This window comes from Typopeltis vanoorti, chromosome 7, assembly GCF_054136105.1.
Source record: "Typopeltis vanoorti isolate ZY-2024b chromosome 7, IOZ_Tvanoo_1.0, whole genome shotgun sequence".
In the NCBI taxonomy this organism is placed as follows: Eukaryota; Metazoa; Arthropoda; class Arachnida; order Uropygi; family Thelyphonidae; genus Typopeltis; species Typopeltis vanoorti.
Genome location: NC_143555.1, coordinates 125,444,902 through 125,468,800, shown reverse-complemented (window position 1 = coordinate 125,468,800; position 23,899 = coordinate 125,444,902). Strand labels below are relative to the sequence as shown.

The following is a 23,899-nucleotide window of genomic DNA, read 5'->3' as shown; positions in this document are numbered from 1 at the left end:
ACTGGACGATGAAACACAGATAATACCTTCTTTCCTTTAGCTGAATGGCATTCCTTGTTTCTTACCATAGGAAATATGGAATCGAAATCCCGCTCACTACTTGTTCCCTTGTTGTGTCGGACGGAGATATAACTCCAATCCCGCCACTCAGGAAAACCACGTGAAAACCTATACGAAGGAGCTCGTAAGAAACTATCTGGGAAAAAGCCTCTTGGGGGGGGGGGGTTCTAACCCTTTTATACCTTGACCCCTACCAGCACCTTCTTTAATTTCTTTTCTCCGCCCCTTACTGGATTCGACTTCACCGACCAATTAGGGTGGCGTTTTTCTGCCAAACATCCTGCAGCCAGCGAGCATGCGACTGACACGTGACGATGTCTCGATCCGGGAATTGACCCTGAGTGATAGTCTATTGTTTTCTTTTGCTAGCTTCTAAATTAATCCCCCTTCCAAAATTTTTCTATGAATTTACTTAATATTTTAATCTCTAGCCTCTCACATACAATTTCTTATGACTAATCCTTTCTGTCTTACTTAGCTAATTTTTTCATATCACAACTGTAATACATTCTTTCTTTTATTATTTAGTTAAACAAACACCTTTTTGACATATATTTTACTTGGATGCAAGAATATTTTTCTTTCTTTAAGTAATTTATATATTAGCTGTTATACAGGGATTTTATTTAATTTTCTCGTCATGTTACACCATGATAATTGGAAATTCCACATAGTGAAGGTATCGGGTGTAACAGTATATTAGTACTGTGGGTTGGATAAGGTTTTTTTTTCTATTTTTATTAATTTTATAATTTTTTTTCTATTTTTATTAATTTTATAATTTTTTTTGGTATTTTTTATTTATGTTTTACATGATCCAGAAACCCTGTTCTAGAGACCAAACATGGAACTTTTTCAAGCCACTTCTGGCCTGTAATAAGCAGAGCAATGGTCTCGCATGGAGCAATGAAATTCATCTCCCACCTACAGACAATCACAAACATCCATACCTATGGCAGGATTTGAATCTTCAACCTGTTGGTTGTAGTATTTGCTAGCCTGGTTGCCAACCTACTAGGCTAGGAAATGCTAAAATACTTACATATATGAGAATTTTAGAAAGACTAAATACTTTGTGATATAATGACTATTTAATAATAATATCAACCACAAATATTGATGCTCATATTAGCACATCTTTATAGCTATATTCAGCCAAAGCTAAATGTCCCTCATACCATTCACTAATACACAAAGCATATGAAGTGCTACTACTATTTATTATTATTATATGGATATTTCATGGAGTCTAATCTATAATTGATGAAGAAAAAAGCTAGAGTCTAGTTTAAATGATAATAGATTAATATTCAGGAGGATTTTCTTATATAGTGAAACCTGTTGAGTATTCATAACTAAAAATTCACATGCATGCCACAGTAATTAACTTTTTAATATGTAAATATTTCATCTTAAGTATCATAAGACATCATCAGTACAGTTATTAAACAATATTATTATTATTATTATATGGGCACCTGCATTGAGTCTGAAGACTCATCATGAGAGACCCAATCTATCATACCTCTCCTTGAACCCATTAACAGATGGGCACCTGCATTGAGTCTGAAGACTCATCATGAGAGACCCAATCTATCATACCTCTCCTTGAACCCATTAACAGACTCATAACTCATAAAAGCACTCACAACTGACTCTACAACCCATTACACTCATTCACAACTCTCCAAGCAAAAAGTCTAGTCCTCACACCCCTACTAACCACACCTTTATTCAACTAACAGGGATGACCCCTTGTTCTGGCCCCTCTAGCCTAGCGCTGAAATATTTCCCCTGCATTTCTCCTATAAAACCCTTTAAGCAACTTAAATGTTTCTATCATATCCCCTCTTTTTTCTCCTATTAACCAACATTCCACAGGCCACTCACCATCTTGAAATGGTCTCCCCTATGAGGATAGATTGAGGGTGTGTGGATTGCAGAAGTTGGTTGATATGAGAAAAAGAGAGGGATATGATAGAAACATTTAAGTTGCTTAAAGGGTTTTTATAGGAGAAATGCAGGGTAAATATTTCAGCACTTGGCTAGAGGGGGGCCAGAACAAGGGGGGTTATCCCTGTTAGTTGAATAAAGGTGTGGTTAGTAGAGGTGTGAGGACTAGATTTTTTTGCTTGGAGAGTCGTGAATGAGTGTAATGGGTTGCTAGAGTCAGTTGTGGGTGCTTTTATGAGTAGTGAGTCTGTTAATGGGTTCATTAACTTGAGTACAGTAATCCAGATGGACATATCAAGGCCTTATAAAGAGGAATCACAACTTCCTTATCTCTATAGGCTTCTTCTTGTCTAGGTTGATTTGTATCATCATCACAAACCATGGGCACACTGCCCACTTTAGGTGTCCAATGCCTCCTTCACTTCATGGCCTTGAGGTTTGTCTTCCCTTTACAATCCTGATCTTTATTTCTTTTTTACAGTCCAAGTCATATGTCATTTTACTTCCTAAATAAATGAATTGTTCTATATCAGTTCCATCTACTTGTATCTTTCATTTCATGTTCTTCTCACCATGAGAATAGTGAAGAGAGTTAATTATTTTTTGAGTTATTATTGGATTATATCCATTTAGTAAGGCTGTGTCTTTAATAATTTCCATTTTTTTTTTTTTTTAATTCTTCAGAGGATCAAAATTTGTGTGCTTTGGATACCATTGCCAACAGAGGTTGGTCGATTGGTAGAGACTCTGATACTAATGGCTCACGAAAAAAGTTAAGCAAGTTTGAGTGCGGTTAGTAGTTGGAAGGGGTTATTAATTCGATGCTGTTGGCACACTCTCCCTGGAGGTGTTACATAATGATACGATATTTTTGAGATGGATGGTGAGCCGATGTATTGTGAATATAACAACCTGAAAAAGTTAGTTTTCAGTAGACAGAATTGGAAATAGAACCATCTTGTTTGCATTGGATGTGTACATCAAGAAAGAAAATACCTTGTGATGATTCGTTTTCTAGTCTGAATTTGATGCAAGGATGTAGGTTGCTGATACTATTTAGAAATGAGTAGAGTTCTTGTTCCATGACTCCAGACTGCAAAGACATCATCAGCATATCATAGCCATATTGTTGGTTTGGTTCAAGAGTGAAAATTCTATCTTCTAGGTGTTCAAGAAAAAAGTTGGCTAAGTTGGGTGATAAGAGTGAGCCCATTGCTGTTCCTTCCCCTTGTTTATATATTTTATCTTTCCATGTGAAGTAAACCTGACGTGATTACAATTCCATAATATCGAATGCAAATTTTTGGGTTAACAATTCTATCGTCTCTTTGTGAGGGATATTAGTGAAGAGAGAGACACAATGTCGAAGCTTATTAACATGTCTGTATTCTGTCTTTTCTGTGGGGGGACGGAGAAGGTTAAGACAGAAATCTTGATATTTTATACATGGGCCTGCTAGAATCCACAATAGGTCTAAGCAGACAGTTGCTTTTATGTAATTTAGGTTGAACTATATATATATATTCTAAGAGGTCTTGCATGGTATGTTTTGAGTCTTTTGATGTTGCTTCATTCAGTAACTTGAGTTTTTTGAGCTGTCTTTTGGTAGAATCATAATTAAGCTGGGAATATGTATTGCGATCTTGATACAATAAATTCATTTTCTGATCATATGAATTAGTATCTAAGACTACAGGGGTATTCCTCCCCTTGTCAGCTTTGGTGATAACTATGTTGCTATTTCATTTTAAGGAGTTCAGGGCTTTTAATTCTGATGGTGATTACTGTGGCATACATGTGAAGTTAGTTTTCAGGAGTAATTTGAGGGGTAGGAGACAACTGATGTCCTGTTTTTAATCTGGTTCAGAGGTTTGTTCATAAGCAATGTTAATTATGAGGATTGGCAGAGGGACTGCAGAGTTTGGTGGATAGAAGAAGGATAGGTGATATGATTGAGACTTGAGTCATGACAAGGGGCCATCCCTGGAAGTTATGAAAGGAAACTGTGAGAAAGAGGGTGAGGAGTGGTTTCTTTGCATGGAGGGTGGTTGATCCATGGAATGCATTGTCTGATAGAGTGGTGAGGAGTGGTATGATAGACTTCGTGTTTCCTAGGAGGGACCTCCCTCGATGAATCTTTTGACTCCATCGAGGCCTGAATAATAATAATAATCTTATTGAATGGAAAGCCTAGAATTTTGATATTACAAATCCCAATAAGTGATTCTGATATTTAACTGTAAAGAGTTGATAGCAATTAATCTTGTACTGTGCTATGCAGTAAAAATTTAGATATATAGTATTGCGAGTTCTTGTTAATAAATTGTAGCACTGTTTAGAATTGCATTATGTGATATATGTAGATATTTGCTGCTTAGAGTTCTGTTGTTGAGTGCTCTAATAATAATTGTTTAGCACTCAAGAGTCACATTAGTTATGACTTAATACACTATGACTGCTGTAATCAAATATGGCTTGAGAGAAAATAAGGATACCAGTGATGGCTAATGAAGTTAGTACCTGCCCTATGAAATTGTGCATATTTGATTTGAAAGAAATGGTCTTCAAACAAAGTATTAATAATTGTGATGTTGAAGCAAACCTTGACATCTAAGGATAAAGAAGTCATTTTTCCTCTTTATAAGGCTTTGATAAGACCACACCTGGATTATTGTGTGCAGGTTTGGTCTCCCAGATTCCAAGCTGTGGAAAGGGTGCAAAGAAGAGTTACAGAGATTATATCTGGATTATGGGATTTAGATTATGAGGACTGATTGTGAGTATGCAGATTACAGACTCTGGTTAACAGGAGAAAGAGGGAGTGATATGATAGATGTCTATAAACTTTTGAATGGGTGTTATAGGATATCGTCTGATGAAATTTTTCATTATATGGAAGGTGGGGAGAGAATGCAGGGCATCCATGGACATTAAGTTTGTTCACAGTCAAGAAAGGGGTAAGAGCTAGGTTTTTTCTCAGAGCAGTGAGTGAGTAGAATAGTTTGCCTTTAGGGGTAGTAAGTGCATGTATGCGAATGAATTTAAGGAAAGGTATAACAGCTGATTTATAGCCTCCCTCAATGTCTCAGATAATAATAATAATGGAGAGATGATTGAAACATACAAGTTGGTAAAGGGATCTTACAACAGAGACACAAGTGAGATTGTATGGCTCATGGCAAGTTGATGGGAGGGGGAGAAATCAGGGTCATCCCTGTAATCTGAGTAAGAGTGTGGTTAAGAAGTATTTAAGGTTTAGGTTCTTCTCATGATACATGATGAACATGTGAAATGTCTGCCAGTGGATATTGTAAGTACATCTTTAGTGAATGTTTTCAAGGAAAGATAAGTATTTAGAAACTGTGTGACCTGAAAGGACCCTCAGTGAGTTTTGGACTTCTTGAATGAGCCTATGTAATAATAAATATTAATAATGTAAAATTTGAAATTTTTTGCCAACCACAAAGCACTTTATATATGTACAAAAAATAGAGTAATGTTATTTAAAAAAAAAAGATTAGTGTAGTTTGAAACTATTCTGGACATGGTGTTATTGTGTGTGTGATTTGTTTTTGCCATAGTTGAATAACAGTATGATAAGTTGTATTTGACATTTACATTCAGATAGTCAAAGTACTATTTCTATTGGATTTCCTCTTATGTCGATTTCTGTGTTTATCCATAATAATACAGAAATTGAAATCACACCAAAAAGCAGTAAACATCTGGATAACGTACGCTGCTATGTTTCGATTTCACTGGATGAAGCAAGGCCCACAGTTTGGTTGGAGGGATTTGTGGATGGAACAAAAGCCTAGTAACGGTTCTTTTATTATAGCCATTCTTCTGAATTGTGGCTAGAAGAAATTTCAGTTTCTTGGAGATTTCTTCATCATTAAAGAGAATGTGAGCTCAATCAAGCTTTTAGCGCTGATGTGATACTTAGTTATTTTTTTTGTGGGGTGGGGGAGGTTATAATGATGAGATCATCATCAGTTTCCTGATATGTACCAAAATCAGCATCAAAAACCTGTTTTGCTAACCTCTTCCCTGTTTAAATGAACATACCATCTTAGATTAGCTCTTCTCACACATTCTTGAATGCTAAATATGTTAAATTCCTTTCTTAATTTCTCTTAGAACTTTCATGTCTGTGGTTTTTGATCAAGTGCTTTATTTCTGGCCAGATCAACTCTCAGATCCAAAAATTAAAACTGTTTTGAATACTGTTTTTCTTCTATACTGCTTGTTCAGTATTTTGGCTAATTTCTCTCTTAATCCACAATATAACTTCATTCTGCTGTCTATTTCCACGTTTACTAAAAACTGCCTAAATAGTTGAAATATTTTACTTGTTCCAGATTCTTTATTGAGATTTCAGCTGAAGTTTTCTATTTTCCTGCCTATTTTTATAGTTTTGGTCTTTTTTATTGCTGATTTTCATATCAAATTTGTTGCATCTGTTATTTAATTTAATTAGAAAATCCTGGAGACTTGCACTGGATTTGTTTAGGAAATCATCGTCATGTGCTTAAAGCAAGGAGCAAATTCTGAAATCATGTTTAATGCCACATTCATTCATAATATGACTCATACAGATGATGAATAAGAGTAGAGATAGTGTACAGTGCCTGTTTCACACTAGTCTCACATCAAACCATCTTCCTATATTTCCTTCAAGTGTAATGCTGAATATAATGTTCCAAATTATATAGAGCAGTATATATCTCATATGTTTGAAGGGTTTTGAAAAGCTTTTCTCTGAGCACCTTGTTTTATGCCTTTTCTATATCTACAAACTTAAGTAGAGATCCTTGTTATATTCCCACAATTTCTCAACTATTTATTGTAAAGTGAAAGTCTGATCTATTTGGTCTGAACCCAGCTTGTTCTTCCACAATTTTTCTTAGCCTTTTCTCAAGTATGCTTGCATAAATCTTACTTGAAACACTGTAGAGAAAGTCCCCTTTTTTATAGATGGGAACTATAAGAGCTCTACTCCAATCACCTGGAAGTTGACCTTTTGACCAGGCTTTCTAAATTATACAGTGTAGCCATTGAAAAACTTTTAAACCTCCATATTCTAGTCTAATATCATCTACTCCAGGGCCTTTAGAATTTCAGGCATTTGAAAGTTTTGTTTTTTCTACTTCTACAAGAAAAAGTATGTACTTTTTGAAAAAAAAAAAAAGTATATTTGCATTCCTCTTCAATATTTCTACCACTGCTTATTTCATTTAACAGTCTATCAAAGTAATTACTCCAGAATATCTTTTTCTTCATATAACCTTTATCATCTTTGATACCTTTTTAAAGTATTGTATTCTTTCTCCATTTCTAAGCTGTTTCAGTGGTCTCCAGAACATTTTGCCACATTCCTGATATTTATCTTCTATATTCTTACCGAAGTCTTCCCATGACTTCTTGTTTAGCTATCTTACATTTTTCTCTATATTCTTTTAGGACATCTGCTGCCTTATTTGCTAAGAACTTTTGGTATGCTTTCTTATTTTTAAGGATTGCTTTTTTAACTTATATGTTTTTATTTTTCTATCCTTGCAAATAACCTCACAACATGCCTCCCTAGCTGAATCAGAGTTTGTTGCAAGGTTTGGTTCTTGTTTTCAGACTGTTTCATTTTTTTCTTGAAAAATGTTTCTATAGTTGAGTCTACTGTTCACCTGTAAAAGCTGCTCAACTTTAATGCCTTTTAAAAGTTTTTTTAGAAATGTGTGATATTCATGTTTATCATACTTAAAACTAAGTGATAATCACTTCTAGTTTCAAATCCTCTGTTTACTCTTGTATCCTGAACCAATGTGAAGATATCACTATCAGCAATTACAGAGTAAATGAGATTTTTCTTATATCTTCTCTCCGTGTGGACTTGGGCACATCTCATTACATCTCCATGTCAGGACATGGAGCTAGTAGTGACTAGTTCAGAAATTCAACAGATAATTAGCATTATTATGAGCCTTGTACTTTCCAAATTTTCTTTAAACATTTCTATATGTCTGATATTCTTTTTCTACTCTGCTTTTTGAATCTCCAACAAGGACCAAGTTTTCCTTTTTCTTTGTGTTAGCTGTCCTGTCTAATGACTTAAAAAGTTCCTCCACTTCTTCCTTAGGAGAACCTTTTGTGGAACCTTAGACACAATTAAGTTGATTTGTCAATTTCCCCATTTTGATGTTTGCCCATATAACTCTGCTTGAAATTGCCTTTCAACCATGAAGTTCATTTTCATGTTTGGTGTTAAATGCTATCAGCACTTCTTCCTTTTGTTGAACATTATTGCCCAAATATAGCATCATATATATATTACTTAGTATAATATCTCCTGATTTAGTCTTCTTTGTCTCAGTGACACCAATTATGTTCACATGCTTTTCCAGTTCTTCTTCTGCGAGTTTGATTTCCTTTCCATTGATAGTCCATATGTTATGGTTCTTGTGATGTTGTGTTTGTTCCAATTGCTGACTTTTCAGTGTTCATCCTGGTTTCCTGATGAAAACAAAGACAGCATCCCCAAGTCAACATGAACTCTAATTATGAGATTTAGAAAGTAAATACCTGATTGTATGGGTTGATTTTCTTTATATTGTGATCTTCAGTGGTATACTTAGATTTTGCAAAATCTAAGTATACTAATGTACATGCATCACCCTTGTTCAGTGCATTCATAATCTTGTAAGTACATATGGAGCTTGGTAAAACATGTAAAACATGTTTTACTTGGTAAAACATCCTTTAAAACATCTCCCATTTCTTTGCACTCAAGCTTCTCATGATATTACACTTATGAACATAAAATACCTTGATGAATTACTCACTGAATACCTTGGCTGTATCCTTTTGCAGAAGTTACCACTCAACATCACTTATCATAACCATTATTTCTTCTACTTGCTGCATATGAAAAGGAATACTCTAGGATTAGTTCTGCTCATGCTGCACAACAGTGGCCTAAGAAGAATTATATAAGCATAGTGGATTATATATTGTTATATATTGGGTGGATGTTGCTGTAGGCCCACAGCAACATCCTTCACTCCACAGCATTCTGCACTTCAAAACTATTGCCACTACTTCCCCTTGTAACTCCACCTTCAGCACCTCATTCTATAGAGAACAGAGTGTAGAGGATATTCATTGCACTTTTATCTTAGTTGACAACTATGTACAAGGAATGTAAGCTTTTTTGTCAAAAAATAAAAGTGCACCCTCTTCTTGGCAGTAACAGTGGCCAATATTGTTCTTCCTTATTTGGCTAGAGAGAGAGAAAGCTTTTATAAAAGAGAGTGATGAATGGAAAATTTTCACTAGGACTTGAACAACCCGCTTTCATCATCCCTGATGATGGTGGTGGTGGTAGTAGCAGCATCCGTAGGATAACAAAATTCATCCACCACCTGCTATTGTGGAATCTTTTGTTTTGAATGTCACAACCATGGCTACTAATGGGGCACACACATATATATAGAACATTCCATAGTCACAGGTTTGATCGAACCATGACCAAACACAGTTCACTACATGAGCTGAAGGTGACCTCAACTTAAGTTCCATTAGTGCTTTAGCCTTCCATGCATTAGCCAAAGCAAGTGTTACCACTCTGTAATAGCTGTCTGGCTAACCCATATTATTTTCTAAGTATCCTTCCTAAAAATTATTCTAAAAATATTAGAATAAATATTTTTTCCAAAATCTAACAAAATATCACCTCTTACTAGCTAACTGTTTATATTTAAAAAGATAAGAAGAGCAATAGCATATTAACACTACCATTTACTAAGAAGCTGAATAGTAAAAATCTGTAAAAAATTACCAAAAATTTGCATAGGATAATTCTTTAATGGATAATCAATTGAAAAACCTATTATACTAAACTAAACTTCTTGTTGCTATGAATTTATTATACTTACAGCTGACTATAAATAAAAGTTAATTTATGTCACAGCATACAAATACTAGCACACAGAATAATGATGAAATAAACCTAAAAGATTTACCCCTTGGCTTCTAGTTCCTTAATTTCAGATTATCAACAAGAAAGATTCAACCCAGTATCTACATTTGGTATATCTTTCTAAAAAATGAATTCAGCTTATTTTCATTGATAGCTGTAATTATAACCTTCAAATTAATTGCAGGCCTCACATTTAATAATTGATGACAAGCAGTTAGCATCATCATCAACTAGTTCTGATGCTACTAGCCACCACCCTACTGTATTTGAATTTCCTGATCCTTCAGGCAAAGAATTCATTTTAAGGACAAAAGTTCCATGTCCTGCTCCATATTCCATTCCATCTCCACAACGGATGTATTGTGTATTAACTTCAGAAGAATTTAGACTTGCTGGGGCCTTCAGTGAGGACACAACTTTTCAATAACGATGTTGAAGTTTTTACTGTTTTGTAAAATATTGTAACTTGTAACATTTGTTGAAAAATTAAATTAATTTTTTTAAAAAATAGCTTTTATTTTTGTTTATCAAAAAGTGATGCTCATTCATTATTTGATCTACATGCAACTTAATTTTTACTGTAACAGTGATTTCTCAATATTACTGAGAAATCATTACAGTAAAAACTTTCAGTAACTTACTAAAACATTCGTTGTTGATAAAACTTAAATGATTTTTTCTTAAGAAAAAATTTTATTGGTTGTAATGTGAATATAAGATTAGAACTTATATTCACTGAAATATTATTTTTACTCCCTCCATTTCAAATAATCTGTTCATCATGATCATTCATCTAACTTTATTCTTTCTTTTCCTGGAGTTCACATGCATATACAAAAGAAAAAAAGAAAAAAAAAAAAATATATATATAGACAGACCCCAGCATACATATCGACTTATGTAAATTCTGAGTTCCTGAAAGGTCTATGGAAAAAATTACAAGTTATAAAAATTTTACTTAATGCATCTACGTTACTCGCACAGCAATCTTCTGCAAGGCAAACAGCTCATGGGGGGGTATGTGTACACCTTCCTCTCAGTCTAACATTATTTACTATTGAACACAGATGTACTGTAATAGAGTACAGTCATTACTAGAAAAAGGAATGAAAGTGGAAAAAGTGAACCATTGTATAAATTCACTAAAATTAATTTAGAGATGAAGATTAATGACCATGAGATGTGATCTTGTTCTCATACCATCAACAGTGAATATAACTGTCAAGGATGATACCCATGTAAAGGAACATGTGAAAGGATCAACCTCCTTAAAAAAAAGTCGCCAATAATAACAAAAATGTTCTGGTTCCTATTTGAAATGTGATGAAAGAGATGACAATCACATTCTGTGAGATATCAGCAGGAATAGCACGATCGAAGAAAACAGATCTAAATACCTCATGGTTCTTAAATGTCCAAAATAAATAAATGATGCTTTAGCCTGTTGTTGAGAGCTTTGTGAAGAAAAGAAAGAAGCTGTTGATAATTTCATAAAGAAGGTCAAATGGCCAAATTAAATTTGTTTTCCCCTTATTTTTCAGTTTTCTCATACTCTTTATACTATACCATATTACTTTGCATTGATAATTATCTATTGAAATCTAATTTGCTCATACATTCCCTAAATGAAGCTAACAGAAATAATCTTTAAAACATGTTAATGTACTACTGTATGTACTGTAAACATACAAGTGATACGGTGTAACTAATAAGTAGGGTGGGTTAAATTCAATTACATAGAGGGTTTTTTCTTGTAGAAAGGCTTATACGCCTGGTTCAACATGATAATTAATACTTAAGGAATTGACAGCGTACATTAGAAATAAAAATTAAATCAACTTTAATATATACTTTCCGATATTTCAGCAACGTCACATTGCCATCTTCATGGGAACTTAAGATAAAGACACGTGCACGTAAGTACTACATAACAGCAAATGAGAAACGAAGCGAGGAAGCTACCGTTTTCCTAAAGTCCTAATGGTGCCCCCTGGTGGGCTATATTAGGTGTTCTTGGCCTTTGGGCTGAAGTTCTTCTGATGTATGTTTTCCAAATTTGTTGAGGTTTGGCATGTTCCTAAGGGCTGAGGCTGAATAGTCTTTCATATTTGAACTTGCTGTGGTGTATTACTGTGGCGAGTATCCAGAGCATAGTCTGCAAGCCCAGTGGCTGTACTGGTGAAATCGGATGTAGCCCTTGTGTTTTGAGATTAAACTTGTTGATATATCGACTCCATATTCTTTCAAATTCTTTATTTGCCACAGTGCACGAGACGTCGTGTAGAATTGACCAAAGTTCGTGATTTAACATATTTGAAAGCTCTATCTCTAGCACTAAAATAGCTCTGTTTACTTTGGCTAGGGAACTGCGTGTAGTGTTAATTTGCTCTCGTAGTAAAGCCTGGCTCGCCCGGTTATAGATTTGGAGAGCTTAAGTTCCCATGAAGATGGCAATGTGACGTTTCCGAAATATCGGAAAGTATATATATTAAAGTGGATTTAATTTATATTTCTAGTTTATGCTGTCAATTCCTTAGGTATTAATTATCATGTTTAACTAGCATATAAGCCTTTCTACAAGAATTACTATCATCCACGGAGATTCCATCGCATGCAAGACCAACCATTACGGCAAGCTGAAGTTATCTAGACAACTGAATCATCTGACCTTCCTAAAACGCTGCCAGGATAATCAAGTAATCCCAAATTGAGTAAAATTTAAGCACCGTTTCTGTTCACAAAAAGCTCTCCATATCTATAACTGGGCGAGCCAGGCTTTACTACAGGAGCAAATTAACGCTACACGCGGTTCCCTAGCCGATGTAAACAGAGCTATTTTAGCACTAGGGATAGAGCTTTCAAATATACTAAATCACGAACTTTGGTCAATTTTACATGATGTCTCGTGCACTGCGGCAAATAAAGAATTCGAAAGAAAAACGGAGTTGACATATCAACAAGTTTCATAAATTAAAAAAGAACTCGACATCCAAACCAAAACTACAAACCAATGCTGTAGTTAACCTTTCTTCAGTTATCTTGAAGCCTGAAGCACTCAATGCTCTGTCATGTGGTCACAACTTCGGCATTGCTCCTAGGAAATTACCGTCTGAGGAATTGATGATCCAGATTGAACGCAGGATTCGCCACCTTCCAAGCCACATCGCCAATGATATTAGATTGGATGTAGTTTGTGTTCTCACAAAAACAAAACCAACATTAGTGAATACAATGTCTCTACAGGAAATGAAGAAAAACAAAGAAATAGTTATCACCAAAGCGGATAAGTGGTAATCAATCATACTGACTACACAGGTGAGCTACTTACCTCCCCATTGAATACAATCCCACCAACTCACAAATTAGAAAACTCCATAGGTTCCTTAAGAAGGTCACTTCTTGGCCTGTGGAGATTACTAACAGACTAAAATCATATAACTCTAGACCTCCCCCCTAAATATGGGCTCCCCAAAATACATAAAGAAAATGTGCCATTACGTTCCATAGTGGATGGCATTGATTCCCCCACTTACAAACTAGCTAAATAGTTAGCCAAAGCACTCACACTATACTGGCAACACACCATCACACATAAAAAACTCAGCCCACTTCAAAGCCAGTTCTCCTCCTTATTCACAAATGTCCCCCTCAAAGAAACCTTAGAGCTAATCCAAGCTAAATTTCCTCCCGATATCTCAGCCCTATTTCAGTTCACAATGAACTCAGACTATTTCATTTGGGCAGGAAAAATTCTACAAACAGAGGTGACAGCCATGGGTTCACCACTTTCCCCACCCTTGGTCAACTTCTTTATGGAGACTTTTGAAGAGAAAGCCTTAAACTCTGCCCCACAAAAACCCACCATGTGGCTTTGCTACGTTGATGATGTGTTCGCTATTTGTCCACATGGCCCGGATACACTCCTCTCCTTCCTAACACACTTAAACAACCAACACCCTGGAAAAAGAGGAAAACAATAGCCTCCCCCTCCTAGACACACTAGTCACCTGTCAACCTGATGGTACCTTTGTTTTCTCAGTTTTTAGAAAACCCACCCACACAGGCAGATACATTCACCAACAATTCCCCCCCCACACACACACACAACAATATGGAGTTATTAAGACACTATTCAACAGTGCTAAACTAGTCTGTTCAAATGACCAAGCCCTAACCACTGTACTAAATCACATCCTTAACACTTTCTCAGCCAATGGTCCCCCCCCCAAAAAAAAATCCAAAAAATACTAAAACCAGATATCCATACCCACCTCACAAAAAAGATTATTCTAAATCCATCACCATTCCCTACATCCGAGGCACCTTGGAAAAAATCAACAAAATCCTAAAAAAACATGACCTGACCACTTGTTGCAGACCATATAGAAAACTGGCATCCCTTATCCGCTCCACTAAAGACCAACCACTTCCCCTAGACCTACCTGGTGTATACCAGGTCCCTTGCAGCTGCAAACTGTCCTACTTTGGCCAAACAGACAGGACAGCAAACATCAGAATCTCAAAACACAAGGACATCAGATTTCACCAGTACAGCCACTCTGGACTTGCAGACCATGCTCTGGATACTCACCACAGTAATACACCACAGCAAGTTCAAATATGAAAGACTATTCATGGAATCAGCCTCAGCCCTTAGGAATGCCAAACGTCAACAAATTTGGATCATGAGACTGCCCAAATTTGGGAAACATACATCAGAAGAACTTCAGCCCAAAGGCCAAGAGCACCTAATATAGCCCGCCAGTGGGCACCATCAGGACTTTAGGAAAACGGTAGCTTCCTCGCTTTGTTTCTCATTTGCTGTTATGTAGTACTGGCATGCGCGTCTTTATCTTAAGTTCCCATGAAGATGGCAACGTGACGTTGCCAAAATATCGGAAAGTATATATTAAAGTTGATTTAATTTTTATTTCTAGTGTATGCTGTCAATTCCTTAAGTATTAATTATCATTATTACATAGAGGTTTATGGTGTGTAACTTTTTTTTAAATCAGAGTGTGTGTGTGTGTGGAGGGAGTGTATTTATCTTTGAAATTAAAACAAAATTTGCATTTGGTGTTTGTCTTGACATTTTGGTTCCTTGCTATCCACCATCACTGTGAAACATCATTCTTAAGATATGCTGCCACTACTACTATGTTTTTAATATTGACCCTGTACACAGAGGTTGAAAAACCTATAATACGTCAGTGCTGTGTGATAAGCAAGAGATTAATGGGAAACTAAGAATATGTTAATGTTTCTTGCACAGCTGAAAGTGTAATCTTTGGGATAGATTAACAAGAGTAGAGGTGGAATGAATGAAAGAGAAGAAGTAAAACTCGGTTAGGCAGCTTTGAAGCTAGATAGTAAATGGATGTTGACCTGCAGTTCTTACAGTCTAAAAAGAAAGTGGAGGATTGATAGTGTTTCATTTCAGCAGAATTTGCGTTCTAAAATACCTATAAAAGAAATGTAATATGAAACAGAACATCTGTGAGAAAGTGAGTCGATGGAATCCACAGGAAAGGGGCGGGGTTGTCATTTAATCAGATTATTATCTTCTGCACAGCACCAAGCACTTATGAGGATTTTGATGCACCACAATAAGACTGGAACAGATTGGTAATGTATATAGTGTTAACAGTTGAGGTGAGAAGTGGTATCTTGATTGGAAAAGGATACCTAGTTTTTTGGATACCAAAGATACATGGACGTGATGTGATTTGTGCCAGCACTTGACCAAGATTTTATTAAAGATAAGGATAAGAGAACTGATATCTTGTTGTGAGAAATAAGACAAAAGTACAAGTTAGCATGATCAGTAACACAGCTAGGTTTTTGGCACCCTTAGCAAATTCATAGCTATGTACCTTTTTTTAGTTTGACAGTTGTAGTAATTTGTCAAATATCCTGTTACTGACTCTTCTGACACCGATGTTGTTAGCAGCTGCCTCAGTACCTATGCTACCGAGTAGGATCGAAGTTCATGAATCCCTCACTACTGCACTGAAGAAAAGTAAGGAGATCAAGGTTTGGTGTTGGTTATAGATGATATTAAAGCTTCCACTGATTATTTGCTACTGAAAACGAGGGAACAGCGTGTACTGCCATCAGGCAGAACAATGAATAGGATTTGAAGTCATTGGGGAAAGGTGATTTAAGTACAGAAGGAAGGGTAACAAAGAGTACAGAGCCTTGAGGTACTCTAGCATCAATGGAAAGAATAACTTAGAAAAGAAAGTCATCTATTGTGAACACATAGTGAATGACGAGCAGAAGCTAGGCCAGACCATAAAATGGCATTTTGATGAGCAACCTGTTATGCTAGACCCATGAAATATCTTGTAAATGTCACAAGTGACATTACATGGATATCTCCACACCTTTCCATGGCTTATATTCAAAGGTTAGCATCATTTGCTGGGATATCTGCTGTGTAGCAGAATCCATATTGCTGGTCACTAATTAATTGATTACTACTATGGGAAAAGTTGATTGTTGATAAGATCATCATGATTAATAGGCATTACAAACTTTAAATATAAGGGTGCTTAAGATTCAAAGCTGTATAACTGAGAGGAGACTCCACATAGCCCTTAAAGGAATGCAGAGAAACCAACCAGGGCTTCTGACCTAATGTCCAATCATCACCTTCTCACATGGTGCACCCCATTAGGTATCTAGCTGGATACCAAATGAACGAGGATGGGCTGGCAATTTGGAATTTAGCTGACCAAATTGTATTCTTATTGGCTTAAACCAAAATACAAAACAATGGTACAACATGCCGAATTTCATGCTGGCTGGGGCATCATCCTGTTAAACAAGGTCCCCTGTTGTTTTCACCAGGGAACCAGGGCAAACAGTTTGCTGGGATATCTGCTGGAAAAGTCAGCTACTGGAACAAATCTGAAAACACACCCCAACTCAGCATCACCAGAGTTAAAGATCGGTAGTATCAACATAAGAAGCCTGAATGGCAAAGAAATGGAGCTAGCTGAAGTATTAGATAAGTACCAGATCGACATAATAGGGATGACTCAAACAAAAAAGACAAAATCTGGTGAGATCTTTCTGAGCAATAAATACTTCTTCTTCTTCCTATCATGGAATATAGGCCATGTGGCCTGTTCCGGTCTCATGCCATCTCTTTCTTGGTCTTCCGATTCTTCTTTTTCCACTTATTTTGTATCTGTATAATATTTTTGGTAGTCTGCTGTTGTCCATTCGATTTAAATGTTCTAGCCATTTTTGTTTATACTGTCTTATGTAGTAATTAATTGGTTTGATTTTTAGTGATTGTAAGATTTCTTCATTTGTTTTGTGGTCCCACTTGGTATATCCAGCTGTTTTTCTGAGGAACTTCATTTCTGCTGTTTGAATTCGTTTTTCATCTTTCCTTTTCATGGTCCATGTTTCGCTTCCGTATAGTAGAGTTGGTTTTGACAAGACATTATATAGTCTGATTCTAGTGTGTTTTTATACCAGGGATGGCTTAAATATACTATTTATTATGCCATTTATTTTGACAAAGTTTGATATTTTAGTGTCTATGTCTTTTTCTTCTTCGTATGATAGATCACATCCCAAGTATCTGAAAGTGTTTACTTGTTCTAGTATTGTATTATCTATCACTATTTTACTTCTTATTGGGTTTTCTCCTTTGAATGCCATTATTTTTGTTTTTTCTTTGGATATTGTCATATTATATTGCTTTGAGATATCATTTAATGATTTTAATGATCTTTGTAAGTCATCTTCTGATGTAGCTAATACTATTTGATCATCTGCAAATAGTAGTGTATCTATCTTCATTTGCGGGGTCATTTGTATACCAAATGGGTTATGCTGTTTCCAGATTGTTAATATTTCATTTATATATATATATTGAAAAGCAGAGGTGAGAGGGTACATCCTTGTCGTACTCCTCTTGATATATCTTTCCATTCTTGAGGTGTGTTCTAATTTAACTGCTATTTTATTTCCTGTATATATTTCTTGAATAGATTGTAAAAGTTGGTTTGGTATGTTTAAATTGGTTAATATTTTAAACAATTTTTGTCGACTAATTTTGTCAAAAGCTTTTTCATAATCAATAAACGCCACGTGTTTCTTTTTGAAATTCTCTTCTCTTTTCTATTAATAATTTTAAAGTAAAAATTGGATCTATGCAGGATCGGCCTTTTCGGAAGCCATTTTGTTCTTCTAGTAATTTGTTTTCTACAATGCTGCTTAGTTTCTCTTTTAATATTCCTGCATATATTTTATATCCTGTATTCAGCAGGCTAATTCCCCTATAATTATTGCAATGAGCAATAAATACAAAATGTTATATTCAGGCATTGACAATCAAGGAAAAGAATGAGTAGCCATAGTATTCAACACTAAATACAAGGCTAATCTTCTTGAATGGCAGGCAGTCTCAAGTAGAGTGATGTGGGCAAATATCAGAATGGGGAACTGGACAATGAGACTTATTTGTGCCTATGGTCCCACAGACGGTTCTACTAAGGTAGAAGTGGAGGAATTTTTTGATGCTTTAGAGAAAGCAACTGAAACAATGAAAAAGTAAAGGTTGGTCCTTGTTGGGGATCTAAATAGCAGAGTAAAAATGATTGTCAGACATACAAAAATATTTGGAGAAAAGAGCAAAGCTAATAATAATGGCAAATACCTGTTGAATTTCTGCTCAGGACATGGACTGGTTATTACTAACAGAATGTTCCAATATAAAAATGTGCAGAAATTCACATGGAGAGAAGAGCAAGGAATAAGAAAAGTCTCATTGACTATGTTATTGTTGATGGTGATGTTTTCTCACTGGTGCAAGACACCAGAGTGTACAGAGGATTTGAAATTGGAAGTGATCACTATTTAGTCTTAAGGAGGATAAAACTGAATTTCATATTAAAAAGAAGAACATATAAGAAATTTTTAAAGCGAATAAATGTTGAGCAGCTCTCAGATATGAATTGTAGGCTAAAATACACAAACATTATTCAAGAAAAAATGAGTTTGAGAACAGAAAACAAACCTTGGAGATTCAGTGGCAAGCCCTGAAGAAAACACTGATTGATTCAGCCAAAGAGGCATGTGCTGCAGTTGTTTGCAAGGATAGAAAAATCAGAACTCCATGGTGGACACAGGAAGTTAAAGAGGCAGTGAAGGAAAAGAAGAAGATAGCATGTCAAAATTTCTTGGAAAATAAGTCAGCTTGTACTCTTAGAGAATACAAAGACAAATGTAAGTAAGCTAAACACTGTAAAACTAGCTAAACAAATGTCATGGGAAGACTTTGGTAAGAACATGGAAAATAAATATCAAGCAGGTGGCAAGATATTCTGGAGGTTGTTGAAGCAGCTCAGAAATGGAGGAAAGAGTGCTGTAAAAGGAATTATAGATGATAAAGGTGACATGAAAACTGGGGAAAAAAGATATCCTTGAAGTATGGAGTAATTACTTTGAAAAATTGCTAAATGAAACAAGCAGTGATAAAACAGTAGTAAAAAACACTCAACAAGCATGCAGTCAGAAATACAAATCCATACTTGAAGTAGAAAAAACCATCAAAGGTCTGAAATGTGGGAAGGCAGCAGGAGTAGATGATATTCGACCAGAAATGCTCAAGTATATAGGTATAAAAGTCTTACAGTGTTACAAGTCTTACTGCATAGTTCAAAAGGGATGAATTTTGGATGATTGTAATAGAGCTCTCATAGTACCCATATATAAAAAGGGAAATAAAACCGAATGTGAGAATTACGGAGGTATTTCTCTGAGTGTTTCTGATAAGATTTATACAAGTATACTTGAGAAATGGTTGAGAAGGTTTATGGAAGAAAAGCTTGACGACGAACAAGCTGGATTGAGGCCAAATAGAGGCTGTCAGGATCAGTTCAGTATACGACAAATAGTTGAGAAATCATGGAAATATAACAAAGATCGTATTTAAGTTTTGTAGATCTGGAAAAAGCATATGACAAGGTGCCAAGAGAAAACCCATTCAAAATGCTACAGTTATATGGTGTCCTTGGGGCATTATATCAAGCAGTACTTAGTCTTTATTTGAGTTGTAAGTCAGCAGTTAGAATTGAAGGAAGTACAGGAAGATGGTTTAATGTTAAATCTGGTGTCAGACAAAGGACGTACATTATCCCACTTTATGAAGGAAAGTGGTATTAAACCTGACATCAAAATTGGAAATGTTAATCTCAGCTCTGCTTTATGCAGACGATGTTATACTTCTAAATATATCCACTACAAGTCTGCAAGATTCCCTGACTAAATTGAATAACTGCTGTAATATATATGGAATGAAGGTCAGCAATAACTAGACAAAGACAGTGAAAATAGGCAGAAGCATTGTGAATGGAGAACCTATAGAACAAGTGAAACATTTTAAGCTACTTAGGCATGATTTTTAGTGAATATGGTAAATTAAATATGGAAATAGACAACAGAATTAGTAAAACTGGTATGGTAGGAAGTCAAGTGAATAAATTAATGTGGAATAAGAGAGAAATTAGTCAAAACACTAAATTAGCTGTATACAAGACAGTGTTCAAACCAATTTTAATTTATGGATCTGAGAGCTGGGTCAGAAGTAAATACTTGACCAAAGACTTGAGACCGCAGATATGAGAGTCCTGGAAAGATTAGGGGCATGAAGATGGCATCAATGGCAGTATCATATTAAAAACGAGGATATTAGGAAAGAACTTGACATTGTCAGCATTCAGGAATGCGTTAGCAGAGCTAATCTCAGGTGGTATGGTCACTTAAACAGAATTGGAGAGTAAAGATTAGCAAAACAAGTGTTCTCTGCCAGGTTGGCAGGAAAAAGACCCAGAGGAAGACCAAGTGCTATTACTGCATCAATCTATAGGTAGATTGATGCAGTAATAGCACTGTAATAAAAGTGTAATAAAAAGAGTGTAATAAAAGCATTTCTTAGTTTTGCATTACCCTCAAAGTTAACTAACCACAATTAGTTAACTGACCACAACTGAGTGTTTCACCTTGAGTACTTAAAAGTTAGAATAATAGAGAGAGAAGAGAGAGAATAATAATTAATCATGATGATCTGGAAGAACTTCAGTCAATTCGGTATTAATATGAAGTGTTTTTGTTTAATAATATATACTAAAATATAGACTTTTCAACAGACCTGCATGTTAATTCCAGTAATGCCAGTTGGGGTATTATATTTTTAACATTTCTTGATATAATTTTTATGTGTTCCTTTCTCCCTGATAAAAGTAAATAATTATTGAATTTTCTTATTTTATGGAATGACTTAACCTATTTTATAATACAGGGTATTCGGGATAAATTTGACATATTTATAATTAATTATATTTTTCCGTAAGTTACATGTATTAACACACACTTCTCTTCATTTAAAAGTTTGGACCCTTCTTCATTCATATACAAGATGTCAGAAAGGATGGATAGCTGGAACGCACCTGAATCATGGAAGAGAATAACTTGTATCATGATGATTCGTGCCCGCCATCAAAATAAGGATATTAAATCTGCTGCCCAATGCTCCCTGAATACAGTAAAAACAATCAGGCATGAACTAGAGACTTGCAATGGTGACTACGAGGATGTAGCAAGAAGAAAGATCCCTAGCAGACGATCTGATTGCGTTCGTACAGCAGAATTCCTCGCAAATCTGCAGGAACAGGTGTTGAAGAACCCTGGCATTGGAATTCGGGCTTTGTTCGTGGAGTTGCTAACTGTAGTCAAGCCCTGGATAACAAGGGTAGCCAATGGTAGGCCGTATGTATGGCAGCAGGATTCGGCCCCTTGCGACACCTCTGGGAAAAGTCAAAAATGGTTGTCTGAAAATTTCTACGACTTCACCAGTCCAAATGTTTGGCCTCCAAACTCCCCAGACCTTAACCCCATGGATTATTTTGTATGGGGCGCAGTTGAAAAAGACACCAATCGCACTTCCAGTAATACAAAAGCCCAGTTAATGGATAAAATTAAAACAGTTTTTGCGGCCCTTCCCAGGGAGACTGTAGCATCAGCTTGTTCGAGGTTCCAAAGCAGAATTGAAGCTGTGATCGATGCTAATGGTGGTTATTTTGAGTAAATCTTGTTGATAGTATTGTAATTAACTCTGCCTGTAATGTATTTTTGTCAATTCATTAAATTTAATAGATACAAAGAAGATTTTCTTTTTCCTTACGAAACTGTCAAATTTATCCCGAACACCCTGTATATATTGAAAATACTGAAACATAAAAGAGTGGCATTATGCAAATATTACACAAAGGTAGTGATACTAATCACAGGTGTGCTTGAATTTCATGAAAACTTTAATTTTCAGTAATATTGTCTGGAGTTGTAAATTTGAACATATAATTAATAAATTTTGAAAAGAAAAAACTAGCTATAATAATGAAGATAATACTCATACTAAGCATCAGAAATGTTAAATATAGAAAAAAAACAAGTATTTAAAGGTAGAATATTATTAAATCAAAACTGATCCTGGTTAATTCAAAGCTGAGTTGTAAATATCATTAGCTTTGTGTTAAAAAGACATGAATTCTTTCTTATTCAAAATGACACTAAGTTAATTTTATGTATGAAACTAACTGAACTTCCTTCTTCCAGAAAATACAGTAAACTCTGAGTTTGCCAATTGGGGTATTATATTTTTAACATTGCTAGACATAATTTTTCTCCTCTCCCAGATAAAAGTATTCCGAGGGTCAGAAGCTTAAACGGAGTTGACATCTGCCTTAACATATTTCTTTAATATGAGTCTGGCATTAGGTCAAGTTCCAAAGGAGCGGAAGGAGAGCAAGTTATGCTGCTCCATAAGGGAGGTGATAGAACTAAGAGGCATCAAATTATAGGCCTATATGTGTGTCAGGTGTTGTGATTAAGTTGTTGGAGAAGCTGGTGAGAACTAAAATCCAAAAATGAGTTGATAACAACGAACAGAATGGATTTGCTAAAGGGAAGTCGTGTTTTAGTAATCAACTAACTTATTACAATAATGTGGCGCTTCCTTGGACAGGGATACACAGTAGTATACTTAGCTTTGGCTTTTGATAGATTACCGCACGATTAGTCGATAGTCAAAGCAGATGGAGTTGGATATTAGATTAGTTCATTGGATCAGACTGGCTATCTGGTAGGTATCAGCAAGGTGTGTATGGGGGGAGCAATATCCAGAAAGTCACTAGTGGTGTGTTTCAGGGTTCTGTTTTAGGGCCATTGCTGTTTAACCTGTATGTTAATGATATTGGCAAAGATTTGGCTGGGGATATTCAGTTGTTTGCAGATTATGCAAAGTTGGGATGAACTATGAAGAGTAGAGAAGATGTTGTGGCCTTACAAGAAGACCTGAATAAATTGAGTGAATGGGAATGCGAGTTCAATGTTGCAAAATTATTTTAAAATTTGGAAAACAAAGATGTGATGTAGAATTTATGCTTGGTGGGGATATATTGTTTGGAGGTGGAGAAAATAAGAGATCTTAGTGATAGCAGATAAGGATCTGAAATTTAGTGGACACATTGCCAAAATTATAAAGACAACACAAAGAATTCTGGATATGATGCAGAGGATACTCACTTGTAGAAATAAGGAGATTCTTGTTCCATTGTATAAGACTCATAGACCACACATTCTGTGTCCAGGTTTGGTCACCTGGTTTTCAAAACGATGAAGATATGTTGGAAAGGGTCCAGAGGCAACTGACTAACGTAGTTTCTGACCTCTGGAATGTTGAATATGAGGAAAGATTGAGAAGATGTAATTTACAGAGTATAGTGGATAGGAGGAACAGGAAAGATATGATAGAGACCTACAAGTTAGTAAGGCATTGTTATAGGATCAATGTTAGAGAGGTTTTACAGCAAACGGTGGGAGATCAGGAGAGAACCA

The 23,899-nt window shown here is 35.6% G+C and overlaps 1 protein-coding gene across 1 annotated transcript in view; it reads left to right on the top strand.

Moving 5' to 3' along the window:
- Rab3GAP1 (RAB3 GTPase activating protein subunit 1) overlaps positions 1 to 10,422 on the top strand; it is a 584,727-nt gene extending 574,305 nt beyond the window's left edge. Inside the window, exon 25 of the mRNA XM_090395461.1 lies at positions 10,170 to 10,422. Coding sequence (XP_090251587.1) covers positions 10,170 to 10,412 — 243 coding nt within the window. The 3' untranslated portion in view covers positions 10,413 to 10,422. The remainder of the gene's footprint in view (positions 1 to 10,169) is intronic.
- Positions 10,423 to 23,899: the final 13,477 nt, after the last annotated feature.